Genomic DNA, 12,847 nt, shown 5'->3' with positions numbered 1-12,847 from the left:
ATAGCAACTATAAAGCTTACTTTTATCCATGTTGCTACCAACAGTCACATTCCCAATTAGAAAGCTGAGCATTTTTATAGATGCATTATCTATTTAAATGAGATGCTACAGAAAGCAGCACTGAACCCCCAGCAATGCAATATTCAGAAATCATCTTAAGACAGCCTCATGAAAAATAAAAAAAAATACAATAAACAAGATGAGATTGAATACAATTTTAAACCTGGTTCTAATTTGATTTCCAATTGTGAAAACCCAATATAACTTGGAATAAGAATGATGATTCAGTCTATTTTTATCTTGGAGTACAAAATATTCATTTTTACATTCCAGTAAAGCAAATATAAATTAGAGTTCATTTCTCACCAACCTTGACATCAGAAACAGAGGACTGTTGATTTTATCCACTGGTGTGTCAAATGTCGTTGGGTTTTTTTGGAAGTCTCAGGTTGCAATACTTTAGCTGTATACCAGCAAGCATGGCCTTGGAGCAATATGCATAACTCCATAATATTCTCCCAGCCACCACAGATTCAATATTGCACATGCACAGATATTCACCACTTGGTCATGGTAAACAGGACAAGGAATAACCTCAACCCATCCAAATTTGTTTTTATAGTTTCAGGAGCTTTCTAAATTAAATTTAGTGGTTAAGCATAAATATAGCTGGCAGTTCTAAGAATTCATTTTTTAAAAGTGCAAACTCCTTAATGATCATTTCCCAGAGCCAAGAAAAAATAAGCAAAGGGTATCAAAATACATGCATACCCACACAACCTTAAGCAAAGGATAATAAATGCAGGTACAGCCACGCATTAGCAAACCCTCTAAATCAAAGACTCCCTATACCACTTAGTCCCAAAATAATTGTATAGAGTAATTTGGAAATATTTATTTAAAATGAACATTCATTGACATGCCGCCAAAGCTCTTTCACCTTTGACCTCTCAGGAACCTGCTGATTTGCTTCATCAGCCAAAGAGACTTCCAAACTCGGTGTCCTTGTATTTATTGAAGGTGGATCCAGGGAGGCTGTTTCACCTGATGTTGACAGTGAATCCATGTGACTTAAGTCCTCAACAGGAGCAAAATTCATTAGCTACAGAAAATAAATTTAACAAGAGATTCTCAGTACTAATTGTGAGGGTATAGTGATTTAATGTGCATGCTACTCATCCCTAACCTAAATCTTTCTTGTGTTAAATTCTAGTTATAGTTAATGATTTATATTCTGCTCTTGAAATTTAGATACATTGAAGCTAATAGAACAACATTTTGAAAGCCAAGTCCTGAGGATGCAATGTGTAGAATTCTAAAATGAGATCCAACTCGGTCTTCATTTAGTAGTGGTTAAGTTGCCTCTTTAATATATTCCAGGCTTCAAGATAAAAATACTATTTCTAATTGCATTTTTGTATATGACCTTACATTTTAATTATCTGTTTATGTGGAACCTTATATCTCTTTACACTTCTAATCTTAGACAATTAAAAAAAAATACTGGGATCTATTTCTTTAGATCAAAGTCAATCCACTATATTTGTGTTCACTTATTTAATGGCATTTTGCAATTTTCTGCAGTTGTCAACACTGTTAACTAACTATGCCTTCATTTTTTAAGAAATAGTCAACTTGGGGAGATGGCTCTTTATTTTGTTATCTAAGAGATTAATAAATATGGTGTATCGTTGAGGCTCTAGTATAAATCTAATTGTCAGATGGCACTGGTCATTTCCTTCAAGTTTGAGTACCCCTATTGCTTCTCCTCTCTAAATTTTACCACTACACCAAGTTTCTCACATGGACAATAATTTTCCTCCATTTCAATGAACTTTAATTTATCACAATTGTTAAAATGCCTACATTTGGATGAACTTTTAATATTTCATAGCAAAATCACACTAGTACTGTGTGCTATCATGTTGCACTTTTGAAGTATTTCACAAAAGAGGCTATGCAGAGGATAGGTAAATTTAAGTCATCTGCTTATCCATGTAATTTCAAAATTCTTCTATTTTCCCCATCAAAAATCATGTTTTACTTATGTATTTAGATTTACTCTTTAATTTGGAAGCACATTTTATGTAGATAAAGAACTAAATTTAACACTTAAAATATGCTTCAGTAGATGGTTTAATCTTGGATGAAGAGTTGTCCTATGAGAAAGGATTAAAGATTAAACTGAGCGAACCTCTGGCATTTAGAAAAAAATCTTGTTGGAACATAAAGTTCTTAGGGCCTTGACAGGGTAAATGCAGGAATTTCCAGGGTGACAATAACCATAAGTATTAGTCCCAAAATAAAAGGTTTGCTATTCATGATTGAAATCAGCAAAGATATGATGCAGAGACCACTTAGCAGGATTGTAGAGTAAATTAATGATCCTATTTCCTGACTGAACATCTTATTTATGGATGCAGTGTATTAATAACAATGTGTTTTTTTTTAATACAAGCTCAGAGAACAACATGTTCATAGTCTTATAAAGATGTGTAGACATAGAAAGGAACAGGAGAAATTATTTTCAAAAAGAAAAATATTTCCACATTCAAATAAATACTTAAGATTAAAAACCACTTTAAATTGTTTACTCACAATAGTTTAATGGCCGACATGATGGAAAATGCTATAATTTTTTTAAAAATTAGACATACAGCCATTTCAGGCTTTTTGCCCTTGAGTCTGTGCTGCTCAATTTACACCCCATTAACCTCCATCCACAGTACATTTTGAATGGTGGGAGGAAACCAGAGCCCCTGGAGAAAACCCACACATACAAACTCCTTACAGACTGCACAGGATTTGAACCCATCCCGATCACTGGCACTGTAAAGGCATTGCGCTAACCGCTAGGCCAACTGTGTTAACTTATGCAAAGAATTTAATTTTTTGGTTTCTTTTATGAATTGCATTGTAAATTAGAAAACACTGACATACTAGTTGTGATCGTGCCAGAATTTGGCTTGATGTGAGTGCTTCCTCTTCAGAGGATTCATCTGAATCTTCGTGATTCATTTTATTTAGACTTGGTGTGCTTCCTGAGAGTTGGCTCTCCTCTAGAAGTTGCATATCTCCCTTGCCTAGGCTATCAAGAGAACGTCTCCGCACTCCCCAATTAAAGGTATCCATACTTTCACCCTGCAAGAGAAAAGTTCAACATAAATCATAAAGTATACATGTACTCAGCACATATGCACTAACCAACATATGCTTGCATTAAATTCATAATGGATCCAACTGTGAGGCTACAAATCTACTCTTTTCAGCCGCATATGTTGGTGAAATCTTTTTAACCACCTTAAAGCATTTACTTCAACTGATTTTTAAAAAGATACTCTTAGCTGTTAATCTATTACTAATAATATAATAATCTAATAATTGGAACTGTCTTCCTCTTTCACAGATAATATCAACTGACAATATTTCTGGGACTTAACAAAGTTTATCAAGAGCTAAATAATTAAGTGCAATATTACTGACTCATAAATTGCAGTGCAAGCACTCTCTGGTCACTTTGACAGACATTTTTGGTTACCAGAAAAATTGTGTTTGTGATTCGTAAGGTATCCTGGTGCCTGGGAAAAAACCATCTCCAATGATTGGTCTTCACTATAATGAATATTGATTGTCTGTCAGTGCTGACAGGCCTCTGTGAATTGAATCAGATGTCAAACATTTAAGGTAAAATATAGGAGTAGATGTGGTTGGTAATATCTTTTTATTTATTTGCATTTTTTTTTATTGGTCTGTGATGATCCCTTAAAGGAACAATTGATGGCAGGTTTAACATTCACTACCAAAGTCTAATAGACAGTGAAATTGTTTAAGGGTCTTACATATTGCTCAAAGTATGATTTAAGTGTGACTTAAAATATTACAAGTGTGTCTCTGCCTATATTCTTTATTTTCTGGTCCATTCCAAAATTGCTATGAACTGAATATTGGTGTTGTAATTTATTGTGGATTACCATCCAGCTCCTAGCTAAAAATTGTGCAAACCTATTCCTTTTGTCTTGTGGCAGAGTAAGGTCTTAATAAAGATCTTTTAAGAAGGTTCCAGCTTGAATGTATTACCTTAGTTGTAACACTTACAACAAAACCACATTTCCAGTGCTCACATCACCAGATATTGCAGATTGAATAGGAAAGCATCTAATATTTGTGTAGTTGTCTCAACGCAGAGTACTGTACAAATATTTTCTCAATCAACTGTAGGAATTCATCAAATTTCCAACAAATGTACATTTTTAAAATACATCATGAAACAAAACTTTAAAGAATACATTCATAATATCATTACACACGGCAATTTAAAGGAATATTTTATGGGTCATTCCACTCTTAATTTTGTAAGATCATTTTGCCAAAACCAGAAGGTGAGAAATGGATAAGATCCATTGATATTTTATTGTCCTGCATGAATGATGCAGGAAAGACTGACTTGGGCTAAAAGTTGAGGATAAAGAGAGAAGTCAGGGTGGGAAAGAATCTAGAGTTGGATCTCATACTTGCTGGCACAGCTGCCACACATTAAATTGCACTGGTTAGAGAAACAAACGCCAATTAAAAGAAATAAATAAACATGTTAAGTAGTTTGGTTTAGATTGAACATGTTTGCCTTTCTCTACTAAATGTAAATATAGATAATTGTCATTATTAATTTTTGGATGAAACAATAAAAAACAGAGTAATGGAATATCATCTTCATGTCATTCCTCATTTAATTCCTCAATCAACATGCCCAATTTTAAGAAATTAAACATACAGGATGGGATGGATGGGATTTATGTAATGCACATCAATTCAGCCATTGTCTAGGCTTACAGGAAGAATAAAATCTCAAAAGAAGATTCAGAAGATTTAGTATCACAAGTATAAATGTATAAATATAGGGTTATTTATTTCAGGTGAGGAGCAGAAATATTGGAAGAAATATCTGGTAGATTGCTTAAGAAACTTTAAAATAATTATCTTAATTAGTCTAAAACTCTCAGGTATTGAAAGGTAGTCAGGAGAAATAAAAATGTTAACAAGAACACTCTATTTTTAAAAAGAGAGCTATTGAAATATCCAGTCTTACTCAGCATCTGCTATGGCACAAATTGTTATAAATGCACTAATCAAGAACTCCACCACAGCAAAATATAACTTTTACAATTAACATTTGACAACTTGAAAAAGCAGGCTTTTTCAGACTGAAGCCTGAAAAATCTTCTTGAGTTTTTGAAATAAAATGACACAAAATATAATTTGGTATTTTTAATGTTTTTACTAGAATATCTGGTTCTGAGTAGCCAGAAATGAAAAAGTAAAGCTGCCTTTGTAAATGCTGTACAAACAATTGACATTGCTCTTCATGCACTTAAAGCATTTCCAAATATGTTTGGAGTTCAATTATTGAACACTATACAAAAAGCTGATGAATGTGGCACAAACATTTCACTTGCACACTACAACACATCGACAAAGCTGCACAAAGAAATATCTTACCTGGAGTTCCTAGACAGCAATAAAGAGTGAAAAAAAACCACATTACTAATATTTGACTTCTAAGAAAGAAAGAAATATATTTTCACTTTCTACAGAACCAAAATTCATTTTTAGGCTTTGCATTGTTGATATTTCCTCTAAATAACAGCTGACCAAACACAACACCTTTCAGTAGCACATTATAATGTGAGGTGAATATTTACGAATGACCAATTTTTAATTTCAGTAGAATTGCACAATTTTGATTTACAGCTCTCAATATGTTCCTCAGAGCTGTTTAAGCTTATTTGAGAATACCTAATGAGGCACTTTTAACTGCATTAAACCATTTCTTTTCAAGCTTTTGAGCTACATATGATCAATTATATTTTATAACCATAATTTTAAACAACTTAATCCTTTGCTTGTAACTGGTTTCCATATGATTATTTCATAATGCATTGAGTGTTTATAGAGTGAGATTAAAACTTCAAATACTAAAGAGGGGAATATAATGACTTACTATGGAATCTAAGATGATAGAGAACAAAAGGTTATTGAATTTAAAAAAAAATGATTAGTACTGCTGTGAGGCAGGTGTGAGAAGAAGACACCTCTGGGTTTTGGGCTAGGTCCACTGTGATCCCTCCCATTGTGACTTTTGGTGTTATCATTTGCCTGTTTGTCGATTATAACAAGTGAGTTACTTTAACCATTCTAAACTTAAAAACATCTTAAAACAAAATCAACAGCTTTTAATTGCTGTAAAAAATATTAATATATAAACTAGTTAAAGCATTAAAATATCACTGTTAAAGAATGCTCAAATCTTTAAAAATTTAAATCCTTATATATGTACTTATGTAGTAAACTAGACTATAAATGATCTGCCCAAATTTGATCACAAATATTTTAACAGCTGAATTATTATTTTTATTTTTGTTACATTTCCTGGCCTATATCCTTTCCACTAAATTCTCATAAATGTTTTAATGGGTCTAATAAGATCCTACCTCTCCATCCTCCAGTTCCACATCCAGAAAATCAAAATCTCTGAAAACTCTGAACTGTTGTTCACTTGTGGTGTCATCCATATTTTCTGGATCTCTTGGACCATCTTCAGAGGATGACACCAAACTTGCCTGATGTTCAATAAGATCAAGATCCCCACTTGAGGAGAAAATTACCTAAAACACATTAATGTCATATCTCAGTTTAAAGATATACTGTATCGATACTGGGTCTATTCATAAATTAAATAAAATGATTGATACTATAAAAGAATAGCAATATAAGTTACATATTAACTTTAGTGATTCGCAATGTGGGCGCTGCTGCCGTCCCCCCACCCCCACCCCCCCCCCCCCCCCCCACTGTGGGCAGTGAAAAGATCCAAAGGAACAGTGAGGGAAAAGGGGGCAGTCTGAACTTTTTGTGTTGTTATTATTCAGTTTGCTGCCAAGTTTAATGAAGAAGCTGGTGCAGTAATTTTCTTGTCAAACTCGGGGTGGCAGTAGTGAGCAAAATAAACAATGACAAGGCATTCTCGTGAGGGCTAGTCTTGGTGGCCGTCATGTTGTTTTGGCATCACTACCACCACCACCCCACCTCAGCACTGCCACCACGCCCCTCTCAGTGTTGCCACCACCCCCATCTCAGCGCTGCTACTAACCCCTCTCAGCACCATACCCCCTCAGCTCCACCACTAACCCCCTCATCCAGCTCTGTCACTAACCACCCCCCCCCCCCCGCTCAGTGCCTCCACTAAACCCCCAACCCAACTCAGGGCTGCCACTAACCCCACCATCCCACTCAGCGCCACCACTAACCCTCCCACCCCACTCAGCACTGCCACTACACCCCCTTGGTGATGCCACTATCCCCCCCCCAGCACCATCTTATGGGGGGGGGGGTACTCAGGATGTGTCCTGGAGGCCAAGGGGGTGGCAGCCTGAAAAAGTTTGGGAACCACTTAATTAGTTATTTTACAGAGTTGATCTTCATTGTTCTCGTAACATTGTTATTCTTGTGACAGTGTTTCCATTGTAAATATATTTTCCTGGTTCCAAAAACTTAAGTGAACATATAATTAGAAGTTATTTATCTGAAAATTAATTAAACATTGCAACTATAACTTACCAATTATGCCACAGTAACTATAATTTATGATTTGATAAAGATAAAACCAAAATATTAATATTCTTCATGAATATAAGCTTTAAAGCTGTAACTTCAAGTGAAACAATTGTTATAAAATTATTTGAAATTGCAACAACTTAATTTTCCTTTATTTGACTTTAAATTTTTGTTTTATTCATGAACTGCAATTAGTATTTTAAAATAAATGTGTATTTCAATCATTTGACTTTTTCAACTGCTTCTAAACATTTGTCAGGATCAAAGAGCTTTGGAGACAGTGAAAAGATTTTTATTACAAAAGGCCATCATGGTGGTCCATGGGCAGCGCTTCAGGTCGCAGTGACTGAGGTACGCTTGGTAGTTATAACTCTCCTCATTTCGCAGATTGACCCCTGTACAAAGGTCTTGAAGTTAATGAAAGTTGTGTTGTTGTTGGATTAGTGCATGGGGCAGATGGTGGGGAATCATGAGGGGTGCGGTCCCAACAATTTGATTGAATTGTAAACTGTTTTATTATTTTCCTGAATACTGATTGACAAAGGGTAATTTGTTTTTCTTATACAATTTTACACTTAGTTACATTTAAAACATTATTGTTTTAATTGTTGATTCAATCTTGTGAAATTTTAGCCAATAATTAATTTTTTGTACGTTAATTTAACAAATGTTTGTATTTTTAATAGAGATATCCAGAAATTAAATGTTCACAAATTGTCATCTTTTGCATCTCAATGTGACATTCATCTTCTCCCATTTTAGAAGGGTTCAAGTTACTTGTTCTTGGGGTTATTCCAAAGATTCTGGGACAGTATGGGCAGGCTGTATCTCTGTGTGGAGCCAAAAATAATCCACTGGAAGAAATCAGCAGGTGATACAGTATCTGTGGAGCCAAAGGGATGGATCGAGATTGTAAGTGTAGATAGAAGAGAGCTAATTATATAAGTGAAGTTGAGGCTCATAGATGTGGAGCTGAGGTATAGGTAGAACTAGATTTGGGGAAAGGGTATTATGAGATGGCCAGGTGAGAAAGGGGCAGGAAGAAGCTTGAGGCAGAGGCTGGTATGTCAAAGGTAAAACCAGAAAAGGGAGGACTGATTGGCATATGGAACCAGGTGTGGAGGGAGAGGAATTAGAAAAGATGAACAAGGAGAGAAGAAACCCAGGTAGAGGGGTATGTGGGTGATGGGCAGATGCAACTTGGTGATGAAGGGATGGAAAGAGTGAACAAAGGTTGAGAAAACCTGGGTGGACTGATGAAGGAACAAAGGGGGTGCGAGTTACTGGAAAGTGCTAAATTCAATGTTGTAGGCTATCCAAGTGGAATTCGAGGTCTTGTTCTTTAAACTTAGGTTCACTGTGGCAGGGGAGAAAGTCAAGAACAGACAGTTTGGTGTGGGAATGGGAGGCAGAGTTTAAATTACATGCAACTAGAAGATCAAGATGCCTGTTAAGGGCTGGGCACAAAATAGTCACCTGTTCTACGCTTGGTCTCACTGATGAAGAGGAAGCCACATGGTAAGCATTGAATGAAATAAACCAGGTTGGAGGAGATGAATACGAATCTGTGCCTTAACCTTAAGGGCTGTTTAGGTCTGTGGAAATTGGTGAAGGACAAGTGTTGCACATCCTAAGATTGCAGGGAAAAGTGCCAGGGATGGGGTACAGTGGATGAACAGATCAGGGAGACACTGGGAGTGTGACAATTCACCAGTGAGGCCTGCTTCAAAATGACAATAGACCCCTGGCCAAATGGGCCTGCCACTGCTGGTCACCTTTAGTATAGACAACCCAGCTGTCATTTGGGCCCACATCCTCACCTTCCTCTACTTGTCCCTGGAGCAATCCATTTCTCTCAAGCTCACAATATTTAGCTGAGCTCTCTCTGACCCATAGATCTGCAAACCCACCTTGATGGAATCCTCCCTACTCCCCACCCATTGATTGGCAGACTCAATGGAAACACTTGCCTGATCACTGACAATTACCACAGAGTCTCTTGTAAGTGTAAATATCTGCAATACAGTACAACAACAGTTCCCAGCTATGTCTTAGCTTAGGAGTTTCATGTAAGCTTCTAATTCAGAACCAAAACTGTAACCAACTGACATAAAAAAGTGATCAACTTACAGAAGGATTTTTGGTCAGGCCTACCTCCTGACCACACAAAGTAAGAACATTCACCAACTTTTCTCGCGTTCTTTTCTATAAAAGAGATCATAAAATTAAAAAAAAAATAAAATATCAAGGTAAAATAGTAGTTTTATATTTATTTTCAAATTCTTTTATATGACCAAAACACTTTTGGTAAATTTTAACCTCAAATTTCAATAAAAAGTGGAGGTTACACAGCAATTTAAGCATTCCAATCATACCTGGGAAAACTGGGGTCTCTTCCAGCTCACAGGAACCAAAACATTTGAATTAGAGCTTGATGAGGTGGATGAAGTGCTTCGGGTGACAGCTATTGACCGAGGTTTCCCATCCCTCCCTGATGGACCATGCAAATCATCATAACTTCTTCCAATCACAGGAGTCTCCAAAATAAATTTAAAAAAGTCAGTTTCTTATGACAAAACACTATTAACATATTCATTTTCTGGTTTGATTAAAATCTAGATACAAATACAGGAGAAATGATTAGTTTGCAGATTACATAATGATGAGTGGTGTTGTAGATCGTGAAGAGGGTAGTCTGTGAATACTGAACATTCTTGATAAAGTGGGTCGAGAATGGAATTTAATCCTGAGAAATGTTAGGAGATGGTAGGAGTGAGGAACAAAAGGTCTTTGGTGTCCATTTCCAAGGATCTCTGAAGGCAGCAGTACAGGTAAATCAGGTTGCCATGAAGCTTGCATTCATTAGCCAGGACACAGAATAGCAGATCAAGTAAGTTATGGTACAACCATATAAATATTAGTTAGACCACAGTAGGGATACATTGTGCATATCTGGACACTGTACTAAAGGATGCAATTTCTCTAGAATTGGGGAGAGAAAATGTATTAGAATATTCCTTTAAATGGAGCATTTCAATGATGAAAGAAGTCTGGATAGGCTGAGTTTGTTTTCTTAGAGTAATAAAAGCAGAGGGAGGCAGGGGTGGGGATATGTGTGAGGTATACAAAGTTATGAGAGCCATAAATGGAGTAAATAATGAGAAACCTTTCCCTTAACAGAGGTGGCTACAATTAAAATTGTAATGGCAGATTGTTTCAGCATTATTGCATTGAAAGAAGTAACTGGCTTTGTACTGCATTAGATATGTAAATGAAGGAATGGCTCAGGGTCAAAACAAACCTCAGAAATATCAAAGTGAAATTCTAGCGTCTTTCCTGGCAATTCTTGTGAAGCATTTTTCCATATTCGTTGCATATCCACTTGAGAAGGATCTCCATGTTGACATGATGGTAAGACCAGACTTGCAGATCGACAGACAACTAGTTTAAGGATGTTTAATGCCTCCTTCCAGTGAACACTCTATAAAGATTAAGCCAAGACAAATTATTTTCAAATATTTATTACAGATGAATAGAATTATCGTCATGCAGTGTGGAAACAGACGCTTCAGCCCAACACTGGCCAAAATGTCCCATCCACGCTTGTTCTACCTGCCTGCTATTGAAATTAACATTAATACAAATGTAAACAGCTTTTCCAGTTTCAATTGTTATTCACATAATGTGATGTAGTATGCATTTTTCCAGTTATTTTTCTTTCTTTGTGTCCCTTTGGAGTTCAAATTCCATCCACAGCAGATAAAAGCTTTATTAGAGAGGGCAGAAAAGATACAGGCAATTTACTAGCCAATGGTTATTGTGTAATTTAACCTTTTTAGTACCATGGGCAGCAAATAAGTTCCAATGTGACAACAATGTACATTCATAGTGCATCATCTCGCAAGTTGATGAGGAGATGGATGCAGTGACACTTAAGGCCACTGGAAATGTGTAGCATTGTCAGATTGCATTATCAATCTGCATGCACATTTTATTTGATGGGGTTCAACGTTTTTCTTTCATTTTAAAATATTTGTATTGTGTTCAACATATATGCTTACATACGAGTTTTAGAAAAGAAAGCACATATCAAATCATTTGTATACATGTAAGCGCACAAAAAAGAAAAATAATAGATGAAATTAAGTTGAGAATTCTTTAATGAACATAATAAACAATAATTTAAATTGATCTGTAATATCATGTTAAACCCATTTGTTAAGCCAAATAAAAAAAGTGTAAGGAAAAGGGAAAAACAAAAGCTTAAAAACTAAATCTAATCTATCCCCTCCCTCTGATCAAGGTTACCCATATATAATAAATAAAAATGTGGATTCAATGGTGACCCCCCCAGATATCAGACAGTGAATCTTGCACACAGTAATTCTTAATTCTTCCAATTATAATAAAATTTTATGATCAAGCTTCACAACTTCATAAATTGAAACTTTCTATCTTTAATATTATATCGAATTTTCTCCAAACTTATAGTGGATGAATTATCTTTCAATTTCAATAAGATTGCTCGTCTGGCTATCAAAGTGGTTCAATGTTTTATCTAGAACCCTCTTTTATTTAGCAGCATAGAAACAGCCTTCCACAAATAAAGCAATTGAAAGACCAATCTGTCCAGGCTGGCAATAAAACTAGTTGAGTGTTGAATAAAACTGGTTGAGATTGTTAAACAATCCTAGAAATCTGCAAATTATTCTTATATATATTTATTTTGGATTGCTATGTATATATGTCATTTTTGTGTTGGGTGTACTCTGTGTGTGTATAATATATATAGTGTGTGTGTGTACAATAACGACAATAAACTTGTTAGAGTATGTTAAACTACTAAAATCTAATATGTTTGTTAGAGTGTGTTAAACTACAGCATGCCTTGATATTAACTTATCTTATTATTATTATTACTGAATATACCTATGTATTTTGCATACATTAAAACCAAAATAAAAAGATTGAAAAATAAATAAACTACAGCACGTAATGTGCTAAATGCAAAATTGCAATATAAATATTTTGTACTAACCAGTAAGCATTGAGAAGAATGCATTTGACCCATTCAGGAGCTCAAAGACCAGTATCTCTAGGTTCGAGAGCAGTGATTTTTTTCAATAGCTATCAGGGTCCTGAACCTCCCCATAGTACACTAATCATAAATTATTCCAGATCCACAAAAGGCCAGCCTGCACTACTGTAACACCATTTTTTCTTGCCGTATTGTAACTGA

General features: G+C 35.4%; 1 protein-coding gene across 13 annotated transcripts in view; it reads right to left on the bottom strand.

Annotated features, from left to right (window-relative positions):
* The window catches only part of LOC138739469 (protein furry homolog), a 446,682-nt gene that overhangs the window by 39,738 nt on the left and 394,097 nt on the right, over nt 1–12,847 (bottom strand). For 12 of the 13 annotated variants that reach the window (XM_069891583.1, XM_069891588.1, XM_069891579.1 and 9 more), the window contains 6 exons: nt 10,910–11,089; nt 9,984–10,145; nt 9,739–9,813; nt 6,486–6,659; nt 2,941–3,141; nt 941–1,102 (listed from right to left, as the gene is read on the bottom strand). In XM_069891583.1, coding sequence (XP_069747684.1) covers nt 941–1,102; nt 2,941–3,141; nt 6,486–6,659; nt 9,739–9,813; nt 9,984–10,145; nt 10,910–11,089 — 954 coding nt within the window. Of the gene's footprint in view, nt 1–369; nt 636–940; nt 1,103–2,940; nt 3,142–6,485; nt 6,660–9,738; nt 9,814–9,983; nt 10,146–10,909; nt 11,090–12,847 lie in introns of those variants that run through there. The other variant, XM_069891589.1, reaches the window with a different exon arrangement.

This window comes from Narcine bancroftii, chromosome 7, assembly GCF_036971445.1.
Source record: "Narcine bancroftii isolate sNarBan1 chromosome 7, sNarBan1.hap1, whole genome shotgun sequence".
In the NCBI taxonomy this organism is placed as follows: domain Eukaryota; kingdom Metazoa; phylum Chordata; class Chondrichthyes; order Torpediniformes; family Narcinidae; genus Narcine; species Narcine bancroftii.
The sequence above is the reverse complement of the archived record's forward strand: the minus strand, read 5'-3'. Positions and strand labels throughout refer to the sequence as shown.